General features: G+C 42.9%; 1 protein-coding gene across 1 annotated transcript in view; it reads right to left on the minus strand.

The window, feature by feature from the left end:
• LOC103182112 (ephrin type-A receptor 5) overlaps positions 1-26,110 on the minus strand; it is a 161,170-nt gene that overhangs the window by 133,853 nt on the left and 1,207 nt on the right. The window contains exon 2 of the mRNA XM_007898969.2: positions 10,783-10,847. Within this exon, the coding sequence (XP_007897160.2) occupies positions 10,783-10,821 (39 nt within the window). The 5' untranslated portion in view covers positions 10,822-10,847. The remainder of the gene's footprint in view (positions 1-10,782; positions 10,848-26,110) is intronic.

Raw genomic sequence — 26,110 nt, forward strand, 5'->3', positions numbered from 1 at the left:
TTGTAGGAGAATTTGGGCAGCCAAATTTGTGCACAGAATTGTCCCCCAAACAATCATGAAATAAATAACCAATTTTAGGCAGCGAAGTGTTGACTAGGACACCGGGAGAAACTCCCTTCTCTTTTCACGTAGTGCTATGGGATCTTTAATGTCCATCTGAGCAGGCTCGGCTTAACATCTCATTCAAAGAACACCACTTCGGAGAGTCAGTTTGGATTGTGAGCTCAAAGGTCCGACCCTGGGCTTGAACCCATAACCTTCTGACTTGGAGACGAGCGTCACTAGTTGTGCCAGTCTGACACCTAAAATCATTGGCTTAAAAAGTAAGATTTTGGAGTGTTTTGCAAAATTTTTATACGCATTCTTACACGACTGAGCTCTGAATATGTCTCATGGTCGTAGCCTTACAACCACCATCTTAAATTTAGGGTTATTTTGGACAATTCTTAAATTGAGTGCTAAATTGGAAAATATAAATCCTGCGGTTCTTCCACAGATCTGTAGAAAACCAACACCCAGAAAGTCAAACTCACTGTTAACACCATACTTTGCATCTCATCTTAAATAACAATAAAGTCAAATCCTTTTAAATTTATTCCGAAAGTCTGTTTCTAGCTAATTTTGCAGCTATCTTGGAGAAATCAAGTCAATTGATCTATTTGGTTCAGAGAAAGTGAGATGTAATTACCATTATTACCACAAAAGCAGCCATTAAAACCGTACAGTATCAGTCTTGTTCAGTCACTCGACTTTACTGATAGTGTACCTTCGACATGGAGCACTTTGCGATCCAGACTCGCATACAGCTGCACAGTGCGACCCATCGCCCCTTAAACCAATAACACGCCATTATCACGCATTTTCTACCATGTAATCAACAAATCTATTGCAACCTTCCATCAGATGAGGACCGGAGGCAGAGACTCCATGGTGCTGTGCTTCTCTGCACCTACAGAAAGCAGACACTACACACGACAATACCTGTGGCAGAACCGGCTCCCATGCGAGGCAATAAACACTCCTCTTTGGTTGTCTGATTTACAAAAAAAATTTAATCTGTTCATAATTTAAAAACTAATCATTTGGTCACTCAATAGACGGCTGTTTGTGGGACGCTGCTGTGTGCAATTGGCTGCCGCGTTTCGCCCACAAAATATACCGTCAATCTACTTTACAGTATTTCTCTGAAACGCTTTGAGACGTCTCAGCGATGTGATAAGGTGCTATACCAAGTGAAAGGATTATTATTCTTAACTTTAGTCAACTAGTAACAGCTTTGTTGCTCGAATGTACAATTTTCTAATCATTTTCCTAATAAATCGACGTGAGAAATCTGCATTTTCATCGTCTATTTTTTACGGCACGTGTACTGATTTAATGCAGATAAAATACATATTCAGGTCTAGCTTCATAAAGACAATGATGGATATAAATAGATACTTCTACTCCCAGATCTGTCCATCATTGGTTGTACAGTATTCTATCTGGTAGTTATGAAAAGTTTAAGTTGATCAACAAAAACACTAATCTGCAAAATTTCAATTTGTAATCGAAACGCAGAATATGACAGAATAACGATGCTGCACTTTTTAAATGTTAGGGCATTTGGAGTTCTGCAGTGTAGTGGTTAGCAAAACTCGCATCCCAAGAGAGAGGACCTGGGTTCAACAAATGTAACATTTATGTGCTCAATTTACAAAAGGAGGCTTGTAATTTGTAATTTACATTTTGCATCCACTAGAAAAACACTATTGAAACTCCGTCACTACCCCTCCATCCTTTCATCCACCGTGCAAGTCATCAATTATGCAAGTTTGTAGTACCGACGGAAGCCACTTATTGACTTTCACCCCTACACTTGAGCAAATGCACAAGAGGAACAAACGTTACTGCTCTGAAATACACAAGTAGACCTCCATTGAATCCCAGCACTTCCTCTGCACACAATGCTTTGGGTATTTGTTGGTGCGCGCAAATTCCTACCACTTCCTCTAAATACAATGGTGTTCGTGGGAAGGAGGGGGCAGAAGGAGAAGAAGGAATTACATGGCTGACATCAAGTACAGAATTTCCGACCACAAGTTGCTCCAAAAGTACTCTGCCAGCCAGTCATTTTGGTGGGATTTCAAAGGACAAGCTGACCTTCTTGTCTGACTTCAATAAGATAAAAATAGGAATTGTATATACATCCAAAACTCCAAAGCCCTTTTAAGCTGCTAACTCGGTGAAGCTGCTGATTGAGCCATTTCAAGTGTTTGGTAATGACTCTCTTTAAACTTATTTACACAATCCCGAACTCTAGATGTTTAATGCCAAAGTTATTTTATGGGCGAGGGGGGGAGGGAGTGGGGATAGTGCTATAAACAGGGTAGAAGGTCATTTACAAGTGCCACGGACATGTCGGTTTGGAAAGCAATTAAAGTTAGTTTGGAAAACCGCTAGCGTTGCGAACATTATCAGGGGTTTAAATTCTTATGGTAATGTCATTGGCCATAAATCTAAGCCTTCTCAAATAAAACACTGCCAAACTGAACATCTGTTCCATCTCATCTCATGGACAGTGCCCCTAACAATCCACACACTGCTTCTGCTCTGTTTGTTGGAGTGCTTCTCCGCCCCCACCCCCCCCCACCCCCACCCCGTTCACTTAAAAAATGGAGCCCTCCAGCTTAGTGGTTAGGACGCTTGTCTCGCAAGCAAAAGGACCTGGATTTGATTCCCGGCAGGGCGAAACCTTGGGCAAGTTTCCTTACTCCGCCCGCTTCTGTTCACTTAGCTGTAAGTGGGAACCTGCTTGTTAGTCAATTGGAAGATCGCCTTTTCCAGAGTAACAATCCCTTCAAATTTTTTTTAAATAATAATTTGGTCACTCAATCCACGACTGTCTGTGGGGACGCTGCTGCGCGCAATTGGCTGCCGCGTTTCACCCACAAAACATACAGCCAATTCACTTTGCAGTATATTCTGTGAAGCGCTTTGAGACGTCTCGAAGACGTGATAAGACGCTGTATCAAATGCAAGGATTGTTACTATTGTTTTAGATTTGCTAGTTTGATGAACTTTTGGAGCAAACGCCAGGAATTTGTGCTTCCGTATTTTTCAATGGTGATGGGCAGTCTGCTGAGACATGTGCTCTGAACACTAAGCTACAGAACTCCACGTAGTTTGGATCATTGACTGTTACATTCGAGACATTGTTTGCGAAGATTTTGTTGTCCGTTTGTGAATTGGCTACCGCGTTCACTTACAAATACATTGTCACTACACTTTAGAGTAATATCCTGTGAAGCACTTTGAGATATCTTGTCGATGTGATAAGGCACCATACCGAATGCAAGGATACTTTTATTATTATTTGACACCGTTATTTTCCTTATTACGTCTCCTAGATGTCTCAAAGCGCTTTGCAGGATATACCGTAAAGTGTGGTGACTTGTGTATTTTGCAGGCAAAAGTAGTCACCGCTGTCTGCACAGATTAAACTAAATATTACTCTTGCTCTATGTGATTAAATTACAGCTTGTTAACATCGATCATAATTAAGGAATTTCCACACAGAAATTCAGTTAGAGTGAAACTGATCTCTACGCAGATCTGGAAAGTATTGGGTTGAATTGCTGGATTATGCTGAATTGAGGTGATCTCAGGTGAATGGTATTAAGATCACCTTATCAGGAAAAAATAATCAACCAGGGTTTCCACTGATTGATATCTAGTGATCTTACAATGAAAAATAAGATGTATGGATATCACATAACAGGATCAGGCCCAGCTCTGATAAATAGCCCATGATCAAAAAGCCGACAGTCTTTCTCAGGTTTTACACATATAACGTTGGTCGTAATAAAGTGTGTCATATTTGCATTTCGCCCACAAAATGCACAGTCACTACACTTTACAGTAATATCATGTGAAGCGCTTTGAGATGTCTCAACAACATGATGAGGGGCTATATGGAATGCAAGGATTATTATTATTGTTATTATTAAGATGACTTGTCATTGGATTGCTTTCTGCATTGTTACTTCCCATATGTATTGGGACACACTTAATATTAATTAATACTTGCATTTGATCTGGCACCTTATCACGTCTTCGAGACATCTCAAAGCGCTTCAAAGAATAGACTATAAAGTGAATTGACTGTATATTTTGTGGGTGAAACGCAGCAGCCAATTGCGCACAGACAGCAGCGTCCCACAAACATTCGTGGCTTGAGTGACCAAATTATTATTATTTTTTTTAAGGGATTATTTCTGTCATATTTTGCGAGAATTCCTGTTATAGCACAACACACAAGCAAGGTTGTAGGAGAAGTGAAAACATAAATCCAGAAGCAGTGGTTGGAAGACAGCAAACCTGGATTTTCAAAGGATTAATAGCAGGGCAGATTAGATGTGGTAAAATAGAAATTTCAGAGTTTCGAAGTCCTGGGAAATTACAGAGTTAAAGACAGTACATATTTCTGACCATGACTTCAGCATCCTCAGGAAGAAAATTAAGAGTGCTCTTGTCTTACTTTTACCCAGTAATGAGAAATAATGTGAACGGAGGGATTCAGGATGTAATAGAGAGGGTCTGTTTTTAACAGAATAATCTTCACATCCAAGTCCATGATTATCTGAGAATTTTACTGATGCTTCATTTCTTTCTTTCTATTTGTCTTGGCATCTGCAGCAGGTTCTCGAGCTACGTACTGCGTGGAAAGAAAATGAATATTGCACAACCTGTTTTGCTGGGTGCTGTATTTGATATTAAACTGGTGCAATCTGAATAATAATGTGGCTCGTTGTTCGGAGTTTGCTCATTATTTGTCATACATTTACATAAAGCAAACGGCTTAATGTTGTGGGATTTTGACCATATGGGTAACGTAATTGACAAGGCCTCTGAGGACTTCAGATGTCTTCATGATTTAAATTGGGAACTCCTGTGGGATTCCTGATGTCAGCAATGTACTCCTTGTGCTGGTTTCACAAATTTATAACCACATTGATGACTTTATGATGAATTGGCTTATAGCAGTAAACAGCAAGCAGTGCCCAACTCCTCCATCCCAGGCAACACTGCAGAGGAGTAACAATTCATTGATAGAAAACGTGGAGTTCTACAGCACAGAAGGAGGCCATTCGGCCCATCGAGTCCACACCATCCTGCTTTATCCCCATACTCCTTCAAGCCTTTCTCTTTTATTTTTTGCCCACAAAATAGACGGTCAACTCACTTTACATTATATGCTGTGAAGCGCTTTGAAACGTCTGAAGATGTGATAAGGCGCAACATCAAAGCAAGGATTATTATTATTAACAATATTATATCCGTGTCTACATCCCGCTTGAAAGCTACAATGGACTCCACCTCCACCATCCTACTCGGCTGTACATTCCACAACCCAACTACTCTCTGGATGAAAAAATCCTCCTAAATTCTCCTTTCGCTATTTTTGTGGCTATTTGGAAATATCCCCCCAAGTCACTGACTCCCCTATCAATGATATAACTCCCTATTTACCCAAACAAAACCCCTCAGAATTTTGCAACCGTTTATCAGATCCCCCTCAAACTTCTCTGTTCCAATGAAAACAGACCGAGCTTCTCCAATCTCTTCTCGTAACTGTGGCCCTTCATCCCCGGAATCACTCTCGTAAACTTCCTCTGCACCCACTCTAAAGGCCGTAACATCTTTCCTGAAGTGAGGTGCCCAAAACTGGACACACAGCACTCCAGTTGTGCCTAACCAATCATTTATATAACGTATTGATGCGAGGACACTAGAGGATGCTACAAGACATAGAGTCCTCTGTTGGCAATCTTGTCAATTTAACCATTTAAGCAATCAAGAAGCCTTTCACCATTTTCTTTCGTAGAATGTAAGCAGCTGACAATTTCTGTCTGGTGTCGGATGTCCAAAATGAAATACAGTCTGAGAGACCATTTTGCCTTATTATTGAACGCAGCGCAGAATTGTGGAAAACGCTTAAATTCAGTTTTAATAAGTTCGGTTTCGCACAGTTCTTATAAAGAACCAGCTTCTTTATCCTGTCGCTCAGTGGTAAGAGCACTCGCCTCGCTTGGAAGAGGACCTGGGTTCAATTCCCGGGCAGGGGGAATCTTAGGCAACTTCCCTTACTCCACACGCCTCTGTTTACCTGCCAGTAAGTAGGAACCCGCTTATTAGTCGATTGGCAGATCGCTTTCCGGGGTAATAATCCCTCCAAAAAAATAATAATCCACGACAGTTTGTGGGACGCTGCTGTGCGCAACTGGCTGCTGCGTTTTGCCCTCAAAATATACAGTCAATTCACTTTACAGTATATTCTGTGAAGCACTTTGAGACGTCTCGAAGACGCGATAAGGCGCTATATCAAATGCAAGGATTATTATTACTATTATATGTTATATGGACAGCACAAATCTTTCTGAACACACTGTCTGGCGTAAAGGTAAAATTCAGAGTCCTTTATGCTTTGTTTTCCTTTCTGAAGAATAGTTGGATATTCAAGGAAATCAATCGGGAATTGAGTATGTATGCCACAACTTGACAATTGCTCCTAGCTGCTACATAATGAGCAAGCACCAACAAGAAAATTACACACAAACAATAATTGATCCTATTTGGATATCATCTAAATTCTGCATCCCATGAGAATAGCTGCTGAAAAACCGTAAACCACTAGTTTTTTTCCCCCCGTCTATTACATTTGTCTTCCTTTATGTCTCCACAAACTATGATTGGAGATAATAGTTCTGCTGGGAAAATAATCTGATATAAAAGTCTGTGCTTAAATCTCAATTTGAATTTGAACGGTGAACTCTATTCAGACGGTAGCTTGGAATGTGGAATTCTATGGCACAAAATTGTTGAGGGAGAGTCCATAAATTATTCTAAATGAGTATTATACAGATGCTATCCTAGCTCACTCAGCACTCAACAGAGATCCTCCCTATTTATAGGGCACTCAAGGAACCAATTAGTACATTTATATTGCTCCCGACACCCCCTGTTTGGGTTTGAAGCGCTTTGAGACGTCTTCCTGCAAATGCAAATTGTTTTGCATTGCATCAACCTGCTTTCATTCAGAACTCTGCAGCTCGTGTACTGTCCCGCACCAGGCTTCGCGACCACATCACTCCCACCCTCGTTCGCCTCCACTGGCTCCCCATCCCCCAGAGGATCGAATTCAAAATCCTCATCCTCACCTACAAGGCCATTCACGGCCTCGCTCCCTCTTACCTCTCCGACCTACTATCCCCCTACCTACCTGCCCGTACCCTCCGTTCCTCTGGCTCCGGTCTGCTCCACACCCCCTGCCCCAACCGCCCTACCATCGGTGGCCGGGCCTTCAGCCTCTCAGCCCTGAGGCTCCGGAACTCCATCCCCCAGTGCCTTCACCGCTTCCTCCCTCAAGGCCGGTCTCAAGATCTTTCTCTTCAACCGTGCCTTCACCTCCCCTCTCAACCCCCTCCTCGCTCCATCCCTTTCCTCCCCTCACCCTAACCATTTCCCCCTGCTCAGGTCCCGACCCAACTGTTTAGCGCCTTGGGACGTAAAAGGCGCTCTATAAATGCAATCTTGTTGTTGTTGTTGTTTTGATACAGGCTCGTAACATCTAAACATTTAAAGTGCTTCGCAGGGAATTTCTGTAAAGTATGGTGACTGTATTTGTACACAAAAGCGGCAGTCAATTCATGCACAGCAAAGTCCCATAGATAGCTGTCAACAACAACAGCAACTTGCATTTAAACAGCATTCTTCACAAGGGGTGACATCTCAGAATGCTTGAACCAATAAACAATAAACTTCTGTCTCTTTTTGAAGAGATGTCACTTTTTACCGTCCACCTGAACAGGCAGACAGGACTTTAATTTAAGCTCTCATCCGAAGGGCAGTAGTTCCAGCAATGCAGTGCTCCCTGGCACTGCAGTATCAGCCAAACTATATTAATAAGAATAATCTTTGCATTTGATATAGTGCCTTGTTGAGACATCTCAAAGCGCTTCACAGGATATACTGTAAACTGGATTGGGCATAAAGCTGCAGCCAATTGGGCACAACAATGTCCCATAAACATCCCTCGAGTGAATGACTAAATTTGTTTGGGGATTATTGGCCAGGACACTGGGAGAAATTCCCTTCTCTTTTCAAAAAGTGACATGGAATCTTTAACGTCCAACTGAACAGGCAGATGGGACCTCAGTTTAACATCTCTTCCGAAAGCCGATGCCTCCGACAACGCAACACACTCCGACAACAACAAACTATGTTTGTGTAGCGTCAAGACAACGGCAGCCAATTTCCTGGATTATTAGATCTTTAATATTCCAGGAAAATAAGACACTCTACCGCCTCTAGATGGAGTAATTTGTGATCCCATCTCAGGGGAAAAAAACATATTAAAAGAGCTACCCTTTCTGGTTCATGCACATTGGCTTGTGGGGCTCAACTAAAGTTAATAGTCAGTGGAGACAAAAATTAAAACACCAATGAAAATGGGGGAGAAAGAGGCCAGATTACTTTTTTTTACAGAATACACTGAATGTTAGTTTGAATGCCTATCCTCGTGCACAGAGCAAATTGGCCAGCCTCCTGTAACCCTATCCTCAATAAGATCCAAATGTAAACGGCAAAAATATTTGATCAGAAACTCTGATTCAACTCAAATTGGGAGCTCTTCAGATTTTTTTTTTGCACGAGAACGGATGCAAGCCTCTCACTCCAGAGGTTTATGGACCAATCAATTTCTCCGTGAACCCCCTATGTTCGTAATACCACGTGCGATTTATAATGCGCTAGATCTACAAAGATAAGATTGGTTCCATCTATTTTGGCAACTCGTTTGCGAGGCCGATGCTCAAACCACTAAGCTACAGGACTCCATAGTGCAATCTCAAATGAGGACAGCGTCAAACTCAGTTGTGTTGCCACTTGCGATGGAATAGCCCCTCAGCTTGGGGGAATCACCGTTAACCACCATTAGTTTACAGGTTGTACACGAGTTGCTTCTTTAAACAAGATGAAAAATCAAACCCATCCTTCAGGTAACACAGTAAACCGAGACTCTATCTGCGTTCAGGTCTATATTAAAGATCCCATAACACTACTGCAAAAGAGATGAGAGTTTCTCACGGTGTCCTGGCCAATAGTCCCCTGGGTAAAATTGGTCATTTACTTGATGACTGTTGTGGGATATTCAATACACAGTCACTACACTCCACAGTAAATGCTGGGAACTGCTTTGGGATGTCTTGTGGCGATGTGATCAGGTGCTATACCAAATGCAATTATTATTATTACAAAACCGTGATACAGTTAACGAGTGTATAATGAAGGGATTTTACTCGAACTTTGCACTGTTAGACATTTATTCTTTACCAGGAATTCAAGGTTAACAGTTAACAGTTTTGTTCTGTTCCAATCTTATTATTGTTTATCGACCTGCCTGGTTATATCAGACACTGTAAGAAAGCAACAGGAGGCAGTGAGGTCAATTAAAGAAGATAATAATGGAAAAAATACAACAAAAACTGATAAGCATTTTCCAAAATGATTTGCACAACTGAATAACGTGTCAAAAGGATAGTGCTACCATGTCAGTAGTGAAGAGCTGACAAAAAAGGCAGCGGTCAGAATGTCTGAATGATATGATCTGTGTTTCCACTGAATGGAACATTTATCCTCTATCATCAAAAGAGCTCCAATCACTGTATTCCAACTTTGAAAAGAGTGTTGCTGCCTGCTGAAAAATTTCAATCTTCCCAGTTAAAGTGCAAATTTTGCAGCGTGTAGATCAAAAGAAATAAAAATACAAAATAATAATAATCCTTGCACTTGACGCAGCGCATTATCAAGTCTTCGATACATCTCGAAACACTTCACAGAATATACTGTAAGGTATAAACAGTGCATCTGTTGTGACATTTATTTGCTGTGATGAGGCAAATTTGACCTCATTCAGAACACAAATACATTACGTATACTATCCAAACAATAACAAGACCTCTCAAGCCTGCTCTTGAAATCTCCACGACAAAAATACTTAAGAGTTGGGGGGGAAGCTAAAAATCATGCTTTCGGCCAAGAAGAAACTTATTCCCAATCTCAAAATGCTTCAGTAAAAAAAAATGTCAATCCTAGTCCACCCAGCCAACAAAATGTGTAATGTCCTGCCCATATTCCGTTCCATAATTACAAATTTATAGTCTTGAGTTTTGGCAAAATTAATACCGCTCATCCTTACACACAGAGACTATTATACCCACATTATCCAATAATTTAAAACAGCATAAACCCAAAATATTGCACCCCACTGGTGAGATAAATGGAACCTTATATGCCGATTTTCCTAAAGAAAGAGGATTATTTGCATAGGAAGGATACAGTTACAAGGTGGGTACAAAGACCCGAATTAGACAAACTAAATTAGGTTAACGCCTGTATCTTGTTTAAAGGGGTCCAGTGCCTGCCATGTTGCATTTATACATCAGCTGCAATTGCACCAACTGTATTTCCTCTACGACTTCCAACAGCCCATCGCTGGGAATAAGATTACACTGGAAGGGTTAAAGCTAATTTGCCCAGTAACAGAACCTGCCTTTGGTTAAGTCTTGCGCAAAAATGCAAACTCAAGACTTATTTATGACATGATTCTCATTTCCTCCCCCACCCCACCCGACTCCGCTACTCGGCAAAGAATTTCTCCAGGGAATTTCAGACCTTGAAATGTACCTTGAACGCTTGGGCTGCTAATGCAGGTTGTGGTAAAGAGCGCACTGAAAGACTTACCCCATTCTTCGGGTAGGCTATCCATCCCAGTTCTCCCATTACGGCTCTGGAGTCCAATAAATTAACTGCAAGAGCAAAGAACAAAACAATCAGCCAAATTTACATTAATTCTGAGCTGCTGACAGGACCAGCTGTCGAGCAAGTCGGAGAAACCTTCTGAAGGAAAGTATCAACAGTTTAAAACCACGCATTTATTTGGCTTAAGGAAAGGACATCATTTCTCATTTGGGTTTTGTAAGCGCATCCATCGTTCATTGTGACGGGAACATTTTGTTTTCGGAAAGAAAAAACAAGAATATCTAAATACCATACTTTAACAAAAATATTTTATTAATAATAATGATGATGATGATAATAATTCCTGTATTTGATATCAGGCTTTTCACGTCAGGACATCTTAACAACAAGGACAACAAGATTACATTTGTATATTAAAGCACTTAACAAGACAAGGAGTTAATGTAGTGACTGTGTATTTTCTTATGCACATGTGGCAGCCAATTATACAACAAAGAGCCATGAAATGAATGATCAATTTTATCGGAGGTGGGGGGGGGGGAGGGGGGCGGGGGTTGCTGCCCTGGACACCAACAGAAACTCTCTTCTTTTTTTCCCCAAATAATGCTATCTCTAATTTACACCCCCCTCCCACCCCACCAACCCAGCACTGTATTGGAGTGTCAGCCAAGACTGTGGGTTCAAAGTCCCGACATAGGGAGAGAGATGAGAGTGCTACTGTGGAGTCCTGTAGCTCAGTGGTTAGAGCATTCGGCTCGCAAGCAAGAGACACGAGTTCGATTCCCGGCAGGGCAAAATGTTGGGCAAGTTTCCGTACTCCACACGCCTCTGTTTACCCAGCATTAAGTAGGAACCCAGTTGTTGGTCGATTGGTGGATCGTTTTTCCGGGGCTAATAATTCCTTAAAAAAAATAATAATAAATTGGTCACTTCAATCAGCGACTGTTTGTGGGACGCGGCTGTGCATAATTGGCTGCCGTGTTTTGCCCACAAAATATACAGTCACTAGACTTCATAGTATATTTGGGACATCTCGAAGATGTGATAAGGCGCTATATCAAATGCAAGGATTATTATATTATTATTACTAACCATAGTGGGTGGTTAGGGCTAGAGGGGGCTCAGACCACATCCCTTTAGGGGGAGTTGGGAAGGGAAAGCCCTGAGTCCTGAGGACTGGATAGCCAATCCCCCAACCCATGAGCCCCTTCTTGCCCATCTCCCAATTCCTTGTTGGTGCCCGCCCTCTTCTGGTCTGACTGGCTGCTCGACTCACTTCTAATCGGCTGATGGACCTGTCAGTCAAGTCAATGACTCACCCGTCTTAAAGGGGACCAACCGTTTAACTGAGATTTACTCAGNCCCCCCCTATTCCCCACCCACAAATATTTTCACCCGCCACCCTTGCTACCAACTGAACAAAGTTGACACAAAGTTGTCCTTAAAGATCCCATGCCACGATTCAAAAAGAGAAGGGGTGAAAGAGAATTTCTTTTGGTGTCCTGGCCAAAATTCCCGGATAAAATTGATCGTTCACTACATGGCTGTTTGGGGGACTTTGCTGTGTGCAAGTTGGCTGCTGTTTTCAACCTACAAAATACGCAATGACTGCACTTTACAGTAAATCCTGAGAAGCTCTTTGAGCGTTTATATCAATTGCAAGGATTATTATTATTATTCTTTTTTTTGTGCTTTCTTAGCAATTTAACGTTGGATTTGACAGTGCTAATAACAAGACAACTCAAACAGCTTAAAAAAAATACTAAATTTTCCCAGTTCAAATTTAAGAGAAAGAAAAATGTAATTCAGACCCTTTTTTTCCCGCATGCTTGATAATCTATGCAAGCCTAGTTTTATTCTATTGATCGCCTTCCCTTCCTGTCTTCTCTCACTTTTCTCCCCCCCCCTCCCCCCCGACCACCTACACAATCTAAAACCCCCTAAAAAAACCTCCCCAAACTTCCCCCGCCAATGCCCCCACTCGCATCAGCCTCCAAAATGTCCGCTCCCTCTCAAATAAAGTCCCCCTCGTCAGAATCCGCCACTGTCAAGCACTACGGGACTTTACCCCACGTGAAGGACGCAATCTTAACGCAAGTTGTTGTGGTGGTTGTTATCCGGGTTACCTTCTGTCACACAGACAGCAGCGTGAGTTGATTCGGAGGAAAAAAAGTAAAGCTTTCCAGCAGTATTTTACCATCACAACATTTGGCTTGGAACGCCTGCTTTACAGCTGGATATTTTCCAGATTTAATATCTAAAACCATATAGCCATTATTTTTGAAGCATGAAGAACAATGCAGGAGAAATCTTTGTGGGAATTAGAATGCCAGCGATGCCACAATTAAGTTTAATGTAAGATGTGTGCAGCGCAAGAAATGTGTATTGGGGAATACTGCAGTTAGTGTATATAGGTAACTACGTGGAGTCCTGTAGCTCAGTGGTTAGAGCACTCGCTTTGCAAGTGAGAGACCTGAGTTCAATTCCAGGCAGAGGGCGAAACCTTGGGCAAGTTTCCTTACTCCACACAGAGCCTAATAATAATCCCTCCAAAACCAAAAACAGTAATAAATTGGTCATTTTCAATCCACGACTGTTTGTGGGACATTGCTGTGCGCAATTGGCTGCCGCGTTCGCCCACAAATATACAGTCAATTCACTTTACAGTGTGTTCTGTGAAGCGCTTTGGGACGTCCTCCCGACGTGAAAAGCGCTATATCAAATGCAAGGATTATTATAATTATTATGTTTATCATACTGTACCATAATTGATGTATTTGTAAGTAGTCTTGTCATCCCTTTTCTAGTTTTCATCCAGAAATAAATATAATGATAATAATCCTTGCATTTGATATAACGCTTTTCACAACTTCTAGACGTCTCAAGGCCCTTCACAGAATCTGCATTTGTCTGGTTTTATTTTGTACAAGTAAAATTAATCCCTAACGCCTTAATAACTGATACTGCAATCTTTCACTGCTTTACGTTTTCACTGTTATGTCTGGTTGGCAGAATAATTGTAAACTGGCTCAATTACTCTGCAAAATTCCAGAGATTTTTTTTTGGAAGTGACAATTTATCATTCGCAGTTCACGTTATATATAAGAATGACATTTTTCTTTTAGCATATCTTAACTTTTAACTGGAGAATCTTTTTCTTAGCTGTTCAAATCCTCTCTTGTCCGTTACTGGCATTGATTTATCCAACGTTAAATTGCTGGGAAATAATAATACAAATTTAAATTTAGCACCTCTCACGACGAGTTATGAGAAGTCACTCATTATTACAATGTTTATTTATTCCAATTCTGCGAGGCATTGGAAATGAAAGAGGGATATCTGTAAATCTGTGAAGTGATTGATTTCTTTAAAAATTAGTCCGACAATCTTATCAAAGCTCCCAAGCAGAGGATAAACAGATCACTCTCTCACGGCCTGTCTTTTGGATGAACGAATGCAAAGATTTTAACAGGTTATTGCACCAATAAAAAGCAAGTTTGTGCACTGGTGAGATATATCTCACGACATTGCTATCAGTTTATGTTCCTTTGTTGGCTGTCCAATCGAACAGTTTTACTTATTTCCAGAACAAGTAATGACTTAATGGCATGTACACGGAGCCTTTCTCCGAGCTAACCCAATTTATATCTGCCTCCTTATCCAAATTTACTTCATTTTCAAATTAACCGACAGCTCATTGTCGTTTATGAGAGGTTGTTGGCACAGATTAGCTGCAACATATGCCTGTACGAAAATTCGCTTCCAATTAATTTTATTTCAAATAGACTTTGAGGCATATATTTTACATGAAAGGAATTATATAAATACAAGTTTTATATATATATATATATCTACTCTATGTAAAAAAAAGTTGTTATTCAGCAAACAAAGCGTGTCGACCTTGCAGGCAGCAAACCATCAGCATCGCAAGCCGAGGAAAGTAAGAGAGATGTTGCAAATTGTGAATTCCGCCCCTAAGGCACGGTTAAATGTGGTCGATCGGAAGCTGGAGCATAGCTCCGGGTGGAGAAGTAGGCCACGATTGTTTTCTGGTTTTATCCAGCTTAAACCAAATTGTGAAGTTCATCAATTAGCTCACAAATGTACAGCTAATTCACTTTGCGGTATATTCTGTGAAGCGCTTTGAGTTACGTTGCGAAGGCGTGATAAGGCGCTACATCAAATGCAAGGATTATTATTATTATTGTTAGGGCAATGATTGGATTTTATAGGGTTTGACCCAAAATATGCAGATCCAGTATTCAACAAGAATAAATTGCATTGATATAGCGCCTTTCACGGCTGAAGGTGCTGAGTTGAGGGTTTGCACCTGAGCTGGGGGATGTTTTCGGGAGAGTCTGGGGGGAAAGATAACCAAAGGCGTGATCAAAGAGGAAAATCTTGAGATGGACCTTGAAGGAGGTGAGGGAAGTGGCGAGGTGAAGGGATTCTGGAATGGAGCCAGTGGGTTGATAGTATCTGAAAAAGTCACAAAGTGGGGCAAGATTATGGAGGGATTTAAAAGTGAGGACAAGGATCTTGAACTCCATCCTCTGGGGAATGGGGAGTCAGTGGATGCAAGGATGGAGGTGATAGGGTTCACGGAGCCTAATGCATGAGCGGACATGAGCTGCAGAGAAACGATGCTATCTTCTACAATTAAGTATTTACTAAGGATATTCCAGGAACTAAAAGGGAATCTACCTGGAAATGAAATCTTAAGATTTTTGGGCGGGGGGGAAAGAGCAATATTTCTAGGAACAAGGAGTACACACATGCGACTCTGGCTACGCAGCAAACAGTAGATACAATCTTGTGAGTGTTCATCTCAATAAATAAAAGTCCACAATTTCCTAGCACTGATTCCCAGTTTGTTTTGTTCATTCGCGACCTATTCTGTACCAGGCATGCCTTAATCAATACAATTCATTCTCTGTCAGCTAGTTATGTGTGTACCAGAATTCACAGAGCCTGTATGCTACTATTCAAAAGACGGAGCTTAAAACACTGGATGAAAATGATCCGTTTTACCAGTAATTTCGTATGAAAGCAGGAACCAAAACGCAGCTTCTGACGGGCGACGTGAATCACAACTGAGCAAGAGCGAACCTCAATATGGCAACACGCTGATACACGATCCGGAATGATTCCATCTTATAATTACGATGATATAATAATAGTTGGGAGAAGGCAACAAAAAAAAGAAATCGCTTACTTTTGAAATCACATGATTCGTTACAACCAATTTCAGGTGCAGTTTGTTGTTGGAATGCAAGCGATCAATTAAAGGTTCCATTAAACCCTGAGAGATGAATGTTCCTTGTTACTGGACAACCACACCAGGTTTTGAGCGCACGTGTAATTCTCTCTTTTTTTATTTGAAGGTTTTGTTTGGCATTTTAAGGTTGACCCATTAAAACGCACAGTTTGTCCGGCTTTAGAAAGCAAGGGACCCATTGACGGCTCGCGCTCCCTAAAGTATTATTCCTTCCCTTTTGTGAGACCGAACGCTGCAGCAAGTCCCCGGGGGTAAACTTCAGGCAAGTTCAGGAATTCAGCCAGTACTAAATCGGCAATGGTTCGGTTAAAGAGCTGAATCAGCAAAATGTTACATTCTGGGCATTTCACATTACGGCAACGGGAACACGAAAAGCTAAACTACAAAGAGAACCTATACTTGAGTTTGCAGACTTCTCCCAGTGCAAAGTAATGAACCTGCAAACTATTTAAGGGCCCCATTTACGTTCCAAATAGTAGAGGGCCACAAAAGCACTATTACTGCTGTACAGGTAGACTATTACTAACACATAGCATCACAAAGTGATAGCCTCGAAAGTTTGTGCCCTCAATTTTCTGCACGGCAAAGCTCTAATCTCGGGCAAGTCTCTGGGAGGGTTCGTGAAGGGCTTCTACAGAGGGAGGGGGAGACCTAAAATTATAGTGCAGGTCACTCAATGGTGAGAAGTTCAGCCAACTTTTCTAGAGGTTTACTAGCGAGTTGCCTGTCCGGCTTAAATGAGGGAGAAGCATTTGATACGGAGGAAGGGGTGTGGGTGGAAGAGATTTTTAAATAACAAAGAATGGCTAAAATATTTTCCATATTGTAAACCTAATCCTGTCCTAAAATAGGACAGGACATGCTTTAATACAAAGCAGCGTGGCAGAGCAGTGTGGGAATTTCCATGTGTGGGTGGGAGGCATGGAAATCTCAGCTTGGTTTGGATACTCTTAGGCACGGTGATGGGTTTCCGTGGGTGGCAGACACCCGGCTGACCAAAAATAAACAAGGAGTGGCAGAGCGAATGGCTCTGCAAATTTCCTGCCATTTATCTACTTCAATTGGTCAAGAATAAAGCACTCGCAGTGAGCTGACCCATAGGTTTTTGTGGCGTGACTGACCACTTGTGCAACAGTGAAGCAGAACTCGCTCACAGTGTTCAAAGTACGCACAAGGGCCAATCTTCATTTTGGCACATCACACGTGTGCACTCCTGCAGATTTGCACTCTCTCTTGAAGGATAATTAGACATTATTCAAAATAATATAATCCTTGCATTGGAGAGAGCGCCTTTCAGCTCAGGAGTAGATCAAAGTACTTCGCAGGATTCACTGGAACATGTAGCGACTGTGTGTTTTGCAGGCAATCGCGGCGTCCAATAAAAATAAAATAATAACAATCCTTACTTTTAATAGAGCGCCTTTCACATCGGGAAAGCGTCCTGTCCTGGAGTCCTGTAGCTCAGTGGTTAGAGCACTCGCTTTGCAAGTGAGAGACCTGAGGGCGAAACCTTGGGCAAGTTTCCTTACTCCACACAGAGCCTAATAATAATCCCTCCAAAACCAAAACCAATAATAATTTGGTCATTTTCAATCTACGACTGTTTGTGGGACATTGCTGTGCACAATTGGCTGCCGCGTTTGCCCACAAATATACAGTCAATTCACGTTACACTGTGTTCTGTGAAGCGCTTTGGGACGTCCTCCCGACGTGAAAAGCGCTATATCAAATGCAAGGATTATTATTATTATTATTATTAAAGCGAGTGCTCCAACACTGAGCTACAGGCCTCCTAATATTGAATGAGTGTTGTTAATGCCATCATTGGAGGTAAATGGCTGGGAGCAATTGCTGAACCAAACATTTTGAAGAAGCTGCATTAAAGACCATAGCTGAAATTACTGACATATTTTGAGTTAATGACCACTGGAGTCCTGCAGCTCAGTAGTTAGAGCACTCGCCTCGCAAGCAAGAGATCTGGGTTCGATTCCCAGCAGGTCAGGGTGAAACCTTCGACAAGTTTCCTTACTCCACACGCCTGATAATAATCCCTTAAGAAAAAAAACAATAATAAATTAGTCACTTCAATCCACGACTGTTTGTGGGACGCTGCTGTGCGCAAATGGCTGCCATGTTTCGCCCACAGATATACAGTCAATTCACTTTACAGTGTATTCTGTGAAGAGCTTTGAGACATCTAGAAGACGTGAAAAGCGCTATATTAAATGCTAGGATTATTATTATTATTGCAACTGATGTGATTCAGCCCCTCGCACTGTAGGGTTCAGCATGTTTAAAAATTCATCCTAATTTTCTACAATGTTTTCTTCTTAAACGAGCACCTGAAGGTGCGTCCTCCTCTTTCGTTTGCCACAGAACCGTCAGCAAAGAATGACTGTCTGAATGAGCCATCATTATAAAAATGGGACGAGAGGTTTCAGCAGCTGTAGTCACAAGCAAGGAGTTACGCACAGAGCAGCTTACAAGCAACCAAAATAACGCACATGGCAGGGCACAAGTCAGGAGTGAGGTTTAAAGCAGACAGGCAGATTGGAAACTAACATGTAGAATTGGAGCAAGCTAGCAATTAGTATTCCGCTACATAGAATACGTGCAACTAACGATGCTGTCAACATTGCAGCTACAAATATCCAGGCTCTCCTCTTTCTAAAGATGTTTCTCCGTTGCAACTGTAGAAACATTCCTAAGCATTTTTTCCTTGAATTGTGTGCTGCTTACACAAGCATCTTACACTACATCCAGCTGTAAATGCTCAAGAATCCTTGAGACCCACTTGGAAACATTTGGGAGTTTTCATTTGCATTGTTACTATTTACAAGGAAGTGAAGTGGGCAACTGCATCCCTTCAAAATGCATTCAAAACGCTGTACTGTGGGCCAATAGCACAACATCCCCAAATAACATTGTACAGCCCCCATACAGGTTGCTGGGATATTGTTTGACAATCATTTGAAGGCACTAACGCAAACTGTGCCCACATTCTTCCTGTCTTGAATACCAACTTGCAAATGATTAACTCATCAAAGCTGTTTTGTTTGTTACGGTATTTTAATTTTCCTGTGACTGCGGTGATTTAAAAAGTACAAAATAAAAGCAAAAGATATTGGATTTGGCAGACAAGGCAGACTAAAGGGCTTGGAATTGTGGACTGATGGGTTCACAAGTCCACTTTAATGTACAAAGCTCCTGTTTCTATAATAATAATCCTTGTATTTGATATAGCGCCTTATCGCGTCCTCGAGGCGTCTCAAAGTGCTTCACAGAATATACTGTAAAGTGAATTGACTGTATATTTTGTGGGCAAACTCATCAGCAAACAGTGCAGGTAGGCACTATCCTATTTTTAGTCGTGGATCAATACAGTAAAATAAAAGAAACAAGGACAGTAACGCAAAAGGGATGAGTGGCCGTGAATGGTTTAAAAGGCACGTACACCGAACATTGTCAAAGTATCTCCAATTTCCAGTATTAATCAGCAAACAGGGTTTGTGCCAGCCTCAGCATCCTATGAGCGTGATAAGATCAAAAGCATGTCTTGCGTCCATTCCACAGGCAGGATGTGTTTTCTTGTTGATATGAGGTAGGGCTGGTATATTTGAATGTGCAAAGAAGAATTAGCATTCAGAGGCACAATAAGCTTTTCTAGGTTTGCCATCGCCGTACAATCGACACTGGTGTTCACTGGAGGCAGGCCTGCAGCAGCGCTACACGCAGGAGAACGAGACGTCGCTTTTAAACATCTCAAACTAGTCAACGCTATTGCCATTCCTCACTTTTGAAAGCTCAATAGCAAAGTCAGTTGCTATATTCGGCATATTTCGGCACCGTGCTTATGTGCCTAACGTGTGTTCAGCCTCACTTTCTTTCCGTAAGAACGAACAAAGCGCGTAACAGTCAGAGCGTCCTTGTAAATCAAGTACCATCCTCTTAATACTGAACGCAGAAATCAGTCTGAACAAGAAACAGGACAGCAATAAAACAGCAGCCAGCGTGGAAACCCAGTGCATTTGCTTGTTTGCCTCAATAAATTCATTAACTACACCAGTAACCACACCGTTCGCAGCAACGGCTCTTTAATTTACTGACACCGTATAATTATTGAACCTTCACTATGTTTCATTGTTTCTGTTTCATTGGTGATGATCGACTGTTAACTGAGCCAATACTTGGTCCTGGCTTTTAATTTGTCTTCCCACAGTGACTGTAGGAGTTCTCACTCCAGCACATGCCCTGTGAAATAATAAAGACTGGCTTCCATTCCGTTAATGTGGCAGAGAATCAACTGTCTAAGAGCATAAAGCCACAAAATGACAAATGGTTAGAACTGAGACAATGCGCTTTTTAACAAATAAAAAAAAAATTATTCTATTTTAAAGCGCTGCTTCTTTTCATTTCCACTTTGCGACGTCTCGAAGACCTGATAAGGCGCTACACCAAATGCGAGGATTATTATTATTATTATTATTTCAGCTTCAATTTAATGAATATAATTAATATCTATTTTAATCTTTTTAGATCTGCACCATAACCTTGTACGGCTTGCTAAACGCTAATACAAAATAGTTAATCAATCGAATTCAACAACCCATGAACTGCAATTAATTGTCAAGATCATAACAACATTTTAACATTTCGTCGTCTGATTTTATTTCAATTATTTTATTAAGACACTGTACCATTGGAATGTATTTTCAACACTTGATCTTAGAGAAGGAAGATATTTATGTGTGCTCCTTTTTTATTTTACCCATTTCAAGCAAATTCAATAATAAAAGCTCTTGGCTCTGTTACGTATTAACACATTCAGCCTTAACAGTGTTACATATTTTTGAAATGTTATTTCTGAAGTGTTCCGCACTGTTTAAACGAAGCTAAGTTTTTGAACTTTTCTTTGAACTAATAAAAAATTGTTTTAGATTTTCAAAACGTGAACATGCGCAGTTTAGTGAAAGAAAACATCATTAGCAACAATAATTTACAATGTCAATGTACATCTTATAGGGTGCTTCACGGGTAAATTCAATTGTAACTTGCAGAATGTGGGACTTATAATAATATCAAGCCTCTTGCTCCGTTTCTGGCAAAGGCTCAAATAACCCATTGTACTCTGTAGAAGAATAAGTCATTATTCTGTCAGTCACCATCCAGTACTGTTTCAGAAGCACTCTGACGCTCACTGATCAAATAGGACCAGTCGAGATTCAAGCTCGCTGGAGCATAATGATAGCTTCAACCCCGCAAATCACGGCCACTCTCACATTTTTGCCACTGTGACTGGAATGCACAACTAACCCCGAACATGTTTATTCATAAAAATAATAATAATAACAATAAAACATAGCGACTTTCACGGTCATCGCGACATCTCGAATCGCTTCACAGGGTAATAATGTAAAGGTGACTGTGGATTTTGTGAGCAAACGTATACAAAGTCCTGATAAGTAACAGAACCAAGAACCTTTATTGTTATTTTTTTTCAAATAAAGTTTAGGGTGAACGGGTTGGGCATTTGCTGGGTTCCTGAATGAGTGGCTGCCTGAATACTGCTCGAAAATTCTGGTAAACTTGGTAAGACTGAGTCAATCAATTTAGGTGCGGGGATGGCTGGCCACAGACGGCAACACATGCTTTAAACAGAGCTGAGGAGAAGACTCGCAGTGGAGAGCGTGCAGAACATTTGTGAATCTCGAAAAGAAATTCAGAGGAAAGGATTTCATGCCACGAAGTGGAGCTGCCACACAATACGCCGCCTCAACCTACCCCCCACCTACAACCCCCCCACCCCCACCCCCACCCCCACCCCGCGCAAACAACATTAAATTGCTGTTTGTAGCATTATTTGCCCCCAAAATACGCTTCACAGTATATTCCGTGAAGGGCTTTGAGACGTCTGAACGACGTGATAAGGCGCTATATCAAATGCGAGGATTATTACTGTTATTTGTACTCACAAAGATCAAAATTATTATTATTATTAAGATTTTACAACAAAAAGGAAATTGAAAACACGATCTCTTCCCCCCACAGGAATGACATTCTCTTCGTTTCAACTGAAAACCACACTGACTGAGAGGCTTAAAATCCTCTTTTAAAACATTTTTTTTTGAATCATCTGCTTGTTTATTAAGTTCCTCAAAAAAGATTGTCCCACAAACAGCGGTGGCTTGAGTGATCAAATTCTTGTTGTTTTACTTACTTATTTATTTTTACGAAATAAATTCTATCCGGTTTGTTTCGCCCACAAAATGTACAGTCAGTTCGCATCGCAGTGTATTCTGTGAAGCGCTTTGAGACGTCTCGAAGACGTGATAAGGCGCGATATCAGACGCAAGGATTATTATTATTATTATGATTATTATTCTTTCTGTAGGTGGGGAAACGTCCGCCAACTCGAAACATGTTTCCGGCAACTTTCAATTCAACTAGAAATGTCCAAATCGTAAGAAAACACCTAAAAACACGTTCTTGTTTTTTCTCCCCCCCCATAAAAATAGGACAAGAGGTAACTCTGCAGATCGTTAACCAAAAGGCATTAACGAAATCCGCAAAATACCAAGTTGGGTGGAGGGAGGGAGGGAGGGAGGGAGGGAAGGAGGGAGGGAGGGAGGGAGGGAGGGAAGGAGGGAGGGAAGGAAAAGACATAGACATCGATTTTTGAATTGAATCCAAAGCAAAGGGAGAGAAGCTGTCAATGCACTGAATGAAATGAACATCGATTTGTTTCAGGAAACTGAATCCGTAGTTTAGGTTAAAGAAAAAAAACACAAACACAGACACACACACACAGAGACACACACACACAGACACACACACACACACACACAGACACACACACAGACACACACACACACACAGACATACACAGAGACACACACACACACACACAGAGACACACACACACATAGAGACACACACACACACAGACACACACACACAGACACACACAGAGATGCACAGACACACACACACACAGACACACACACACACAGACAGAGACACACACACAGACAGAGACACACAGACAGAGACACACACACACACACAGACACACACACACACAGACAGAGACACACACACACACAGACACACACACACAGACACACACAGACACAGATACACACAGACAGAGACACAGACACACACACAGACAGACAGACACACAGACAGAGACACGAACACAGAGACGCAAACACAGACACAGAGACAAACACACACAGAGACACACAGACAAACACACACAGACACAGAGACAAACACACATTGACACAGAGACACACAGACAAACACACACAGATAGATAGATACACACACACAGAGACACACACACAGAGATAGATACACACACACAGAGACACACACACAGAGATAGATACACACACACAGAGACACACACACAGACACAGACACACACACAGACAGACACACAGACAGAGACACGAACACAGAGACGCAAACACAGACACAGAGACAAACACACACAGAGACACACAGACACACACACAGAGACACAGAGACAAACACACACAGACACACACACAGAGACACACACACAGATAGATACACACACACACACACACACACAGATAGGACTAATACACACACACACACACACAGATAGATACACACACACAGACACAGACACACAGACACACACACAGACACACACACACACAGACACACACACACAGACACAGAGACAAACACACACACAGATAGATACACACACACACAGAGATAGATACACACACACAGAGACACACACAGACACACACACAGACACACACAGACACACAGACAGACCCACAGACACACACACAGACACAGACACACAGACACACAGACACACAGACACACAGACAGAGCCCAAGTGAAATATGTTGTTTTTTTTGACACCAAAAGCCAAACCAAATATAAATAGCAATCACCAAAGGAAGTAAATGAAATAAAAGGTCGGGATTCTCACCATCACCGAATCCCACAGAGTTTTTTTTTGGTGCTTTTTTAAAAAGTCAAATATATATATATATATATAATATAATATATATATATATATATGGTCTGAAACAGAAACTGACAGAAAAAAACTGCAGAGTCCCAATGTATCACTGGTCAGTGTTACACTGTAGCTGTTCTGTGTAACACTGTAGCTGTCAGAGGGCACAAGCACTCACTCTCCCCCCCCCCTTTCTCCCCCTTTTCCCCCTTTTTTGGGGTGTGGGGGGTATGTGTGGGGGTGTGGGGGTATGTGTGGGGGTGTGGGGGGTATGTGTGGGGGTGTGGGGGTATGTGTGGGGGTATGTGTGGGGGTGTGGGGGTATGTGTGTGGGTGTGGGGGTATGTGTGGGGGTGTGGGGGTATGTGTGGGGGTGTGGGGGGTATGTGTGGGGGTGTGGGGGTATGTGTGGGGGTGTGGGGGTATGTGTGGGGGTGTGGGGGTGTGGGGGTATGTGTGGGGGTGTGGGGGTATGTGTGGGGTGTGGGGGGTATGTGTGGGGGTGTGGGGGTATGTGTGGGGTGTGGGGGGTATGTGTGGGGGTGTGGGGGTATGTGTGGGGGTGTGGGGTATGTGTGGGGGTGTGGGGTGTGGGGGTATGTGTGGGGGTGTGGGGTATGTGTGGGGGTGTGGGGGTATGTGTGGGGGTGTGGGGGTATGTGTGGGGGTGTGGGGGGTATGTGGGGGTGGGGGGTATGTGTGGGGGTGTGGGGGGTATGTGTGGGGGTGTGGGGGTGTGGGGGTGTGGGGGTGTGGGGGGTATGTGTGGGGGTGTGGGGGGTATGTGTGGGGGTGTGGGGGGGTGTGGGGGTGTGGGGGTATGTGTGGGTGTGGGGGTGTGGGGGGTATGTGTGGGGGTGTGGGGGTATGTGTGGGGGTGTGGGGGTGTGGGGGGGGGGGTATGTGGGGGTGTGGGGGTGTGGGGGGTATGTGTGGGGGTATGTGTGGGGGTGTGGGGGGTATGTGTGGGGGTATGTGTGGGGGTGTGGGGGGTATGTGTGGGGGTGTGGGGGTAGTGGGGGGTGTGGGGTGTGGGGGTATGTGTGGGGGTGTGGGGGGTGTGGGGGGTATGTGTGGGGGTGTGGGGGGTATGTGTGGGGGTGTGGGGGTGTGGGGGGTATGTGTGGGGGTGTGGGGGGTATGTGTGGGGGGTGTGGGGGGTATGTGTGGGGGTGAGGGGGGTATGTGTGGGGGTGTGGGGGGTATGTGTGGGGGTGTGGGGGTGTGGGGGTATGTGTGGGGGTGTGGGGGTGTGGGGGGGGGAAGGGCTTTGGTCATTTTTCTTTTAGTAAAATACAAACAGTCACTCACAGGCAAAACAAAAGCTGGAAAGTCCATTTGCTGATGACTGTCACTGTCCCTGTGCTCTCTCTTGTCAGGAGGGACACTCACACTCTCTCACTCACTCACTCACTCACTCACTCCCTCCCTCCCTCACACCCTCCCTCACTCACTCTCTCCCTCACACCCTCCCTCACTCCCTCCCTCCCTCACACCCTCCCTCACTCACTCTCTCCCTCACTCCCTCCCTCACTCACTCACTCACTCACATCCTCACACCCTCACTCCCTCCCTCACTCACTCCTTCCCTCCCTCACTCTCTCCCTCCCTCACACCCTCACTCCCTCCCTCACTCACTCACTCCTTCCCTCCCTCACTCCCTCCCTCCCTCACTCCCTCACTCCCTCCCTCACTCACTCCCTCACACCCTCACTCCCTCCCTCACTCACTCCCTCCCTCTCTCCCTCACTCACTCCTTCCCTCCCTCCCTCACTCACTCACTCACTCCCTCACTCCCTCACTCCCTCACTCCCTCCCTCACTCACTCCCTCACACCCTCACTCCCTCCCTCACTCACTCCTTCCCTCACTCCCTCACTCACTCCTTCCCTCCCTCCCTCACTCACTCCTTCCCTCCCTCACTCCTCCTCCCTCACACCCTCACTCCCTCCCTCACTCACTCCCTCACACCCTCACTCCCTCCCTCACTCACTCCTTCCCTCTCTCCCTCACTCACTC

The sequence above is a fragment of the Callorhinchus milii genome, unplaced genomic scaffold (assembly GCF_018977255.1).
Source record: "Callorhinchus milii isolate IMCB2004 unplaced genomic scaffold, IMCB_Cmil_1.0 Scaffold1, whole genome shotgun sequence".
Taxonomy (NCBI): domain Eukaryota; kingdom Metazoa; phylum Chordata; class Chondrichthyes; order Chimaeriformes; family Callorhinchidae; genus Callorhinchus; species Callorhinchus milii.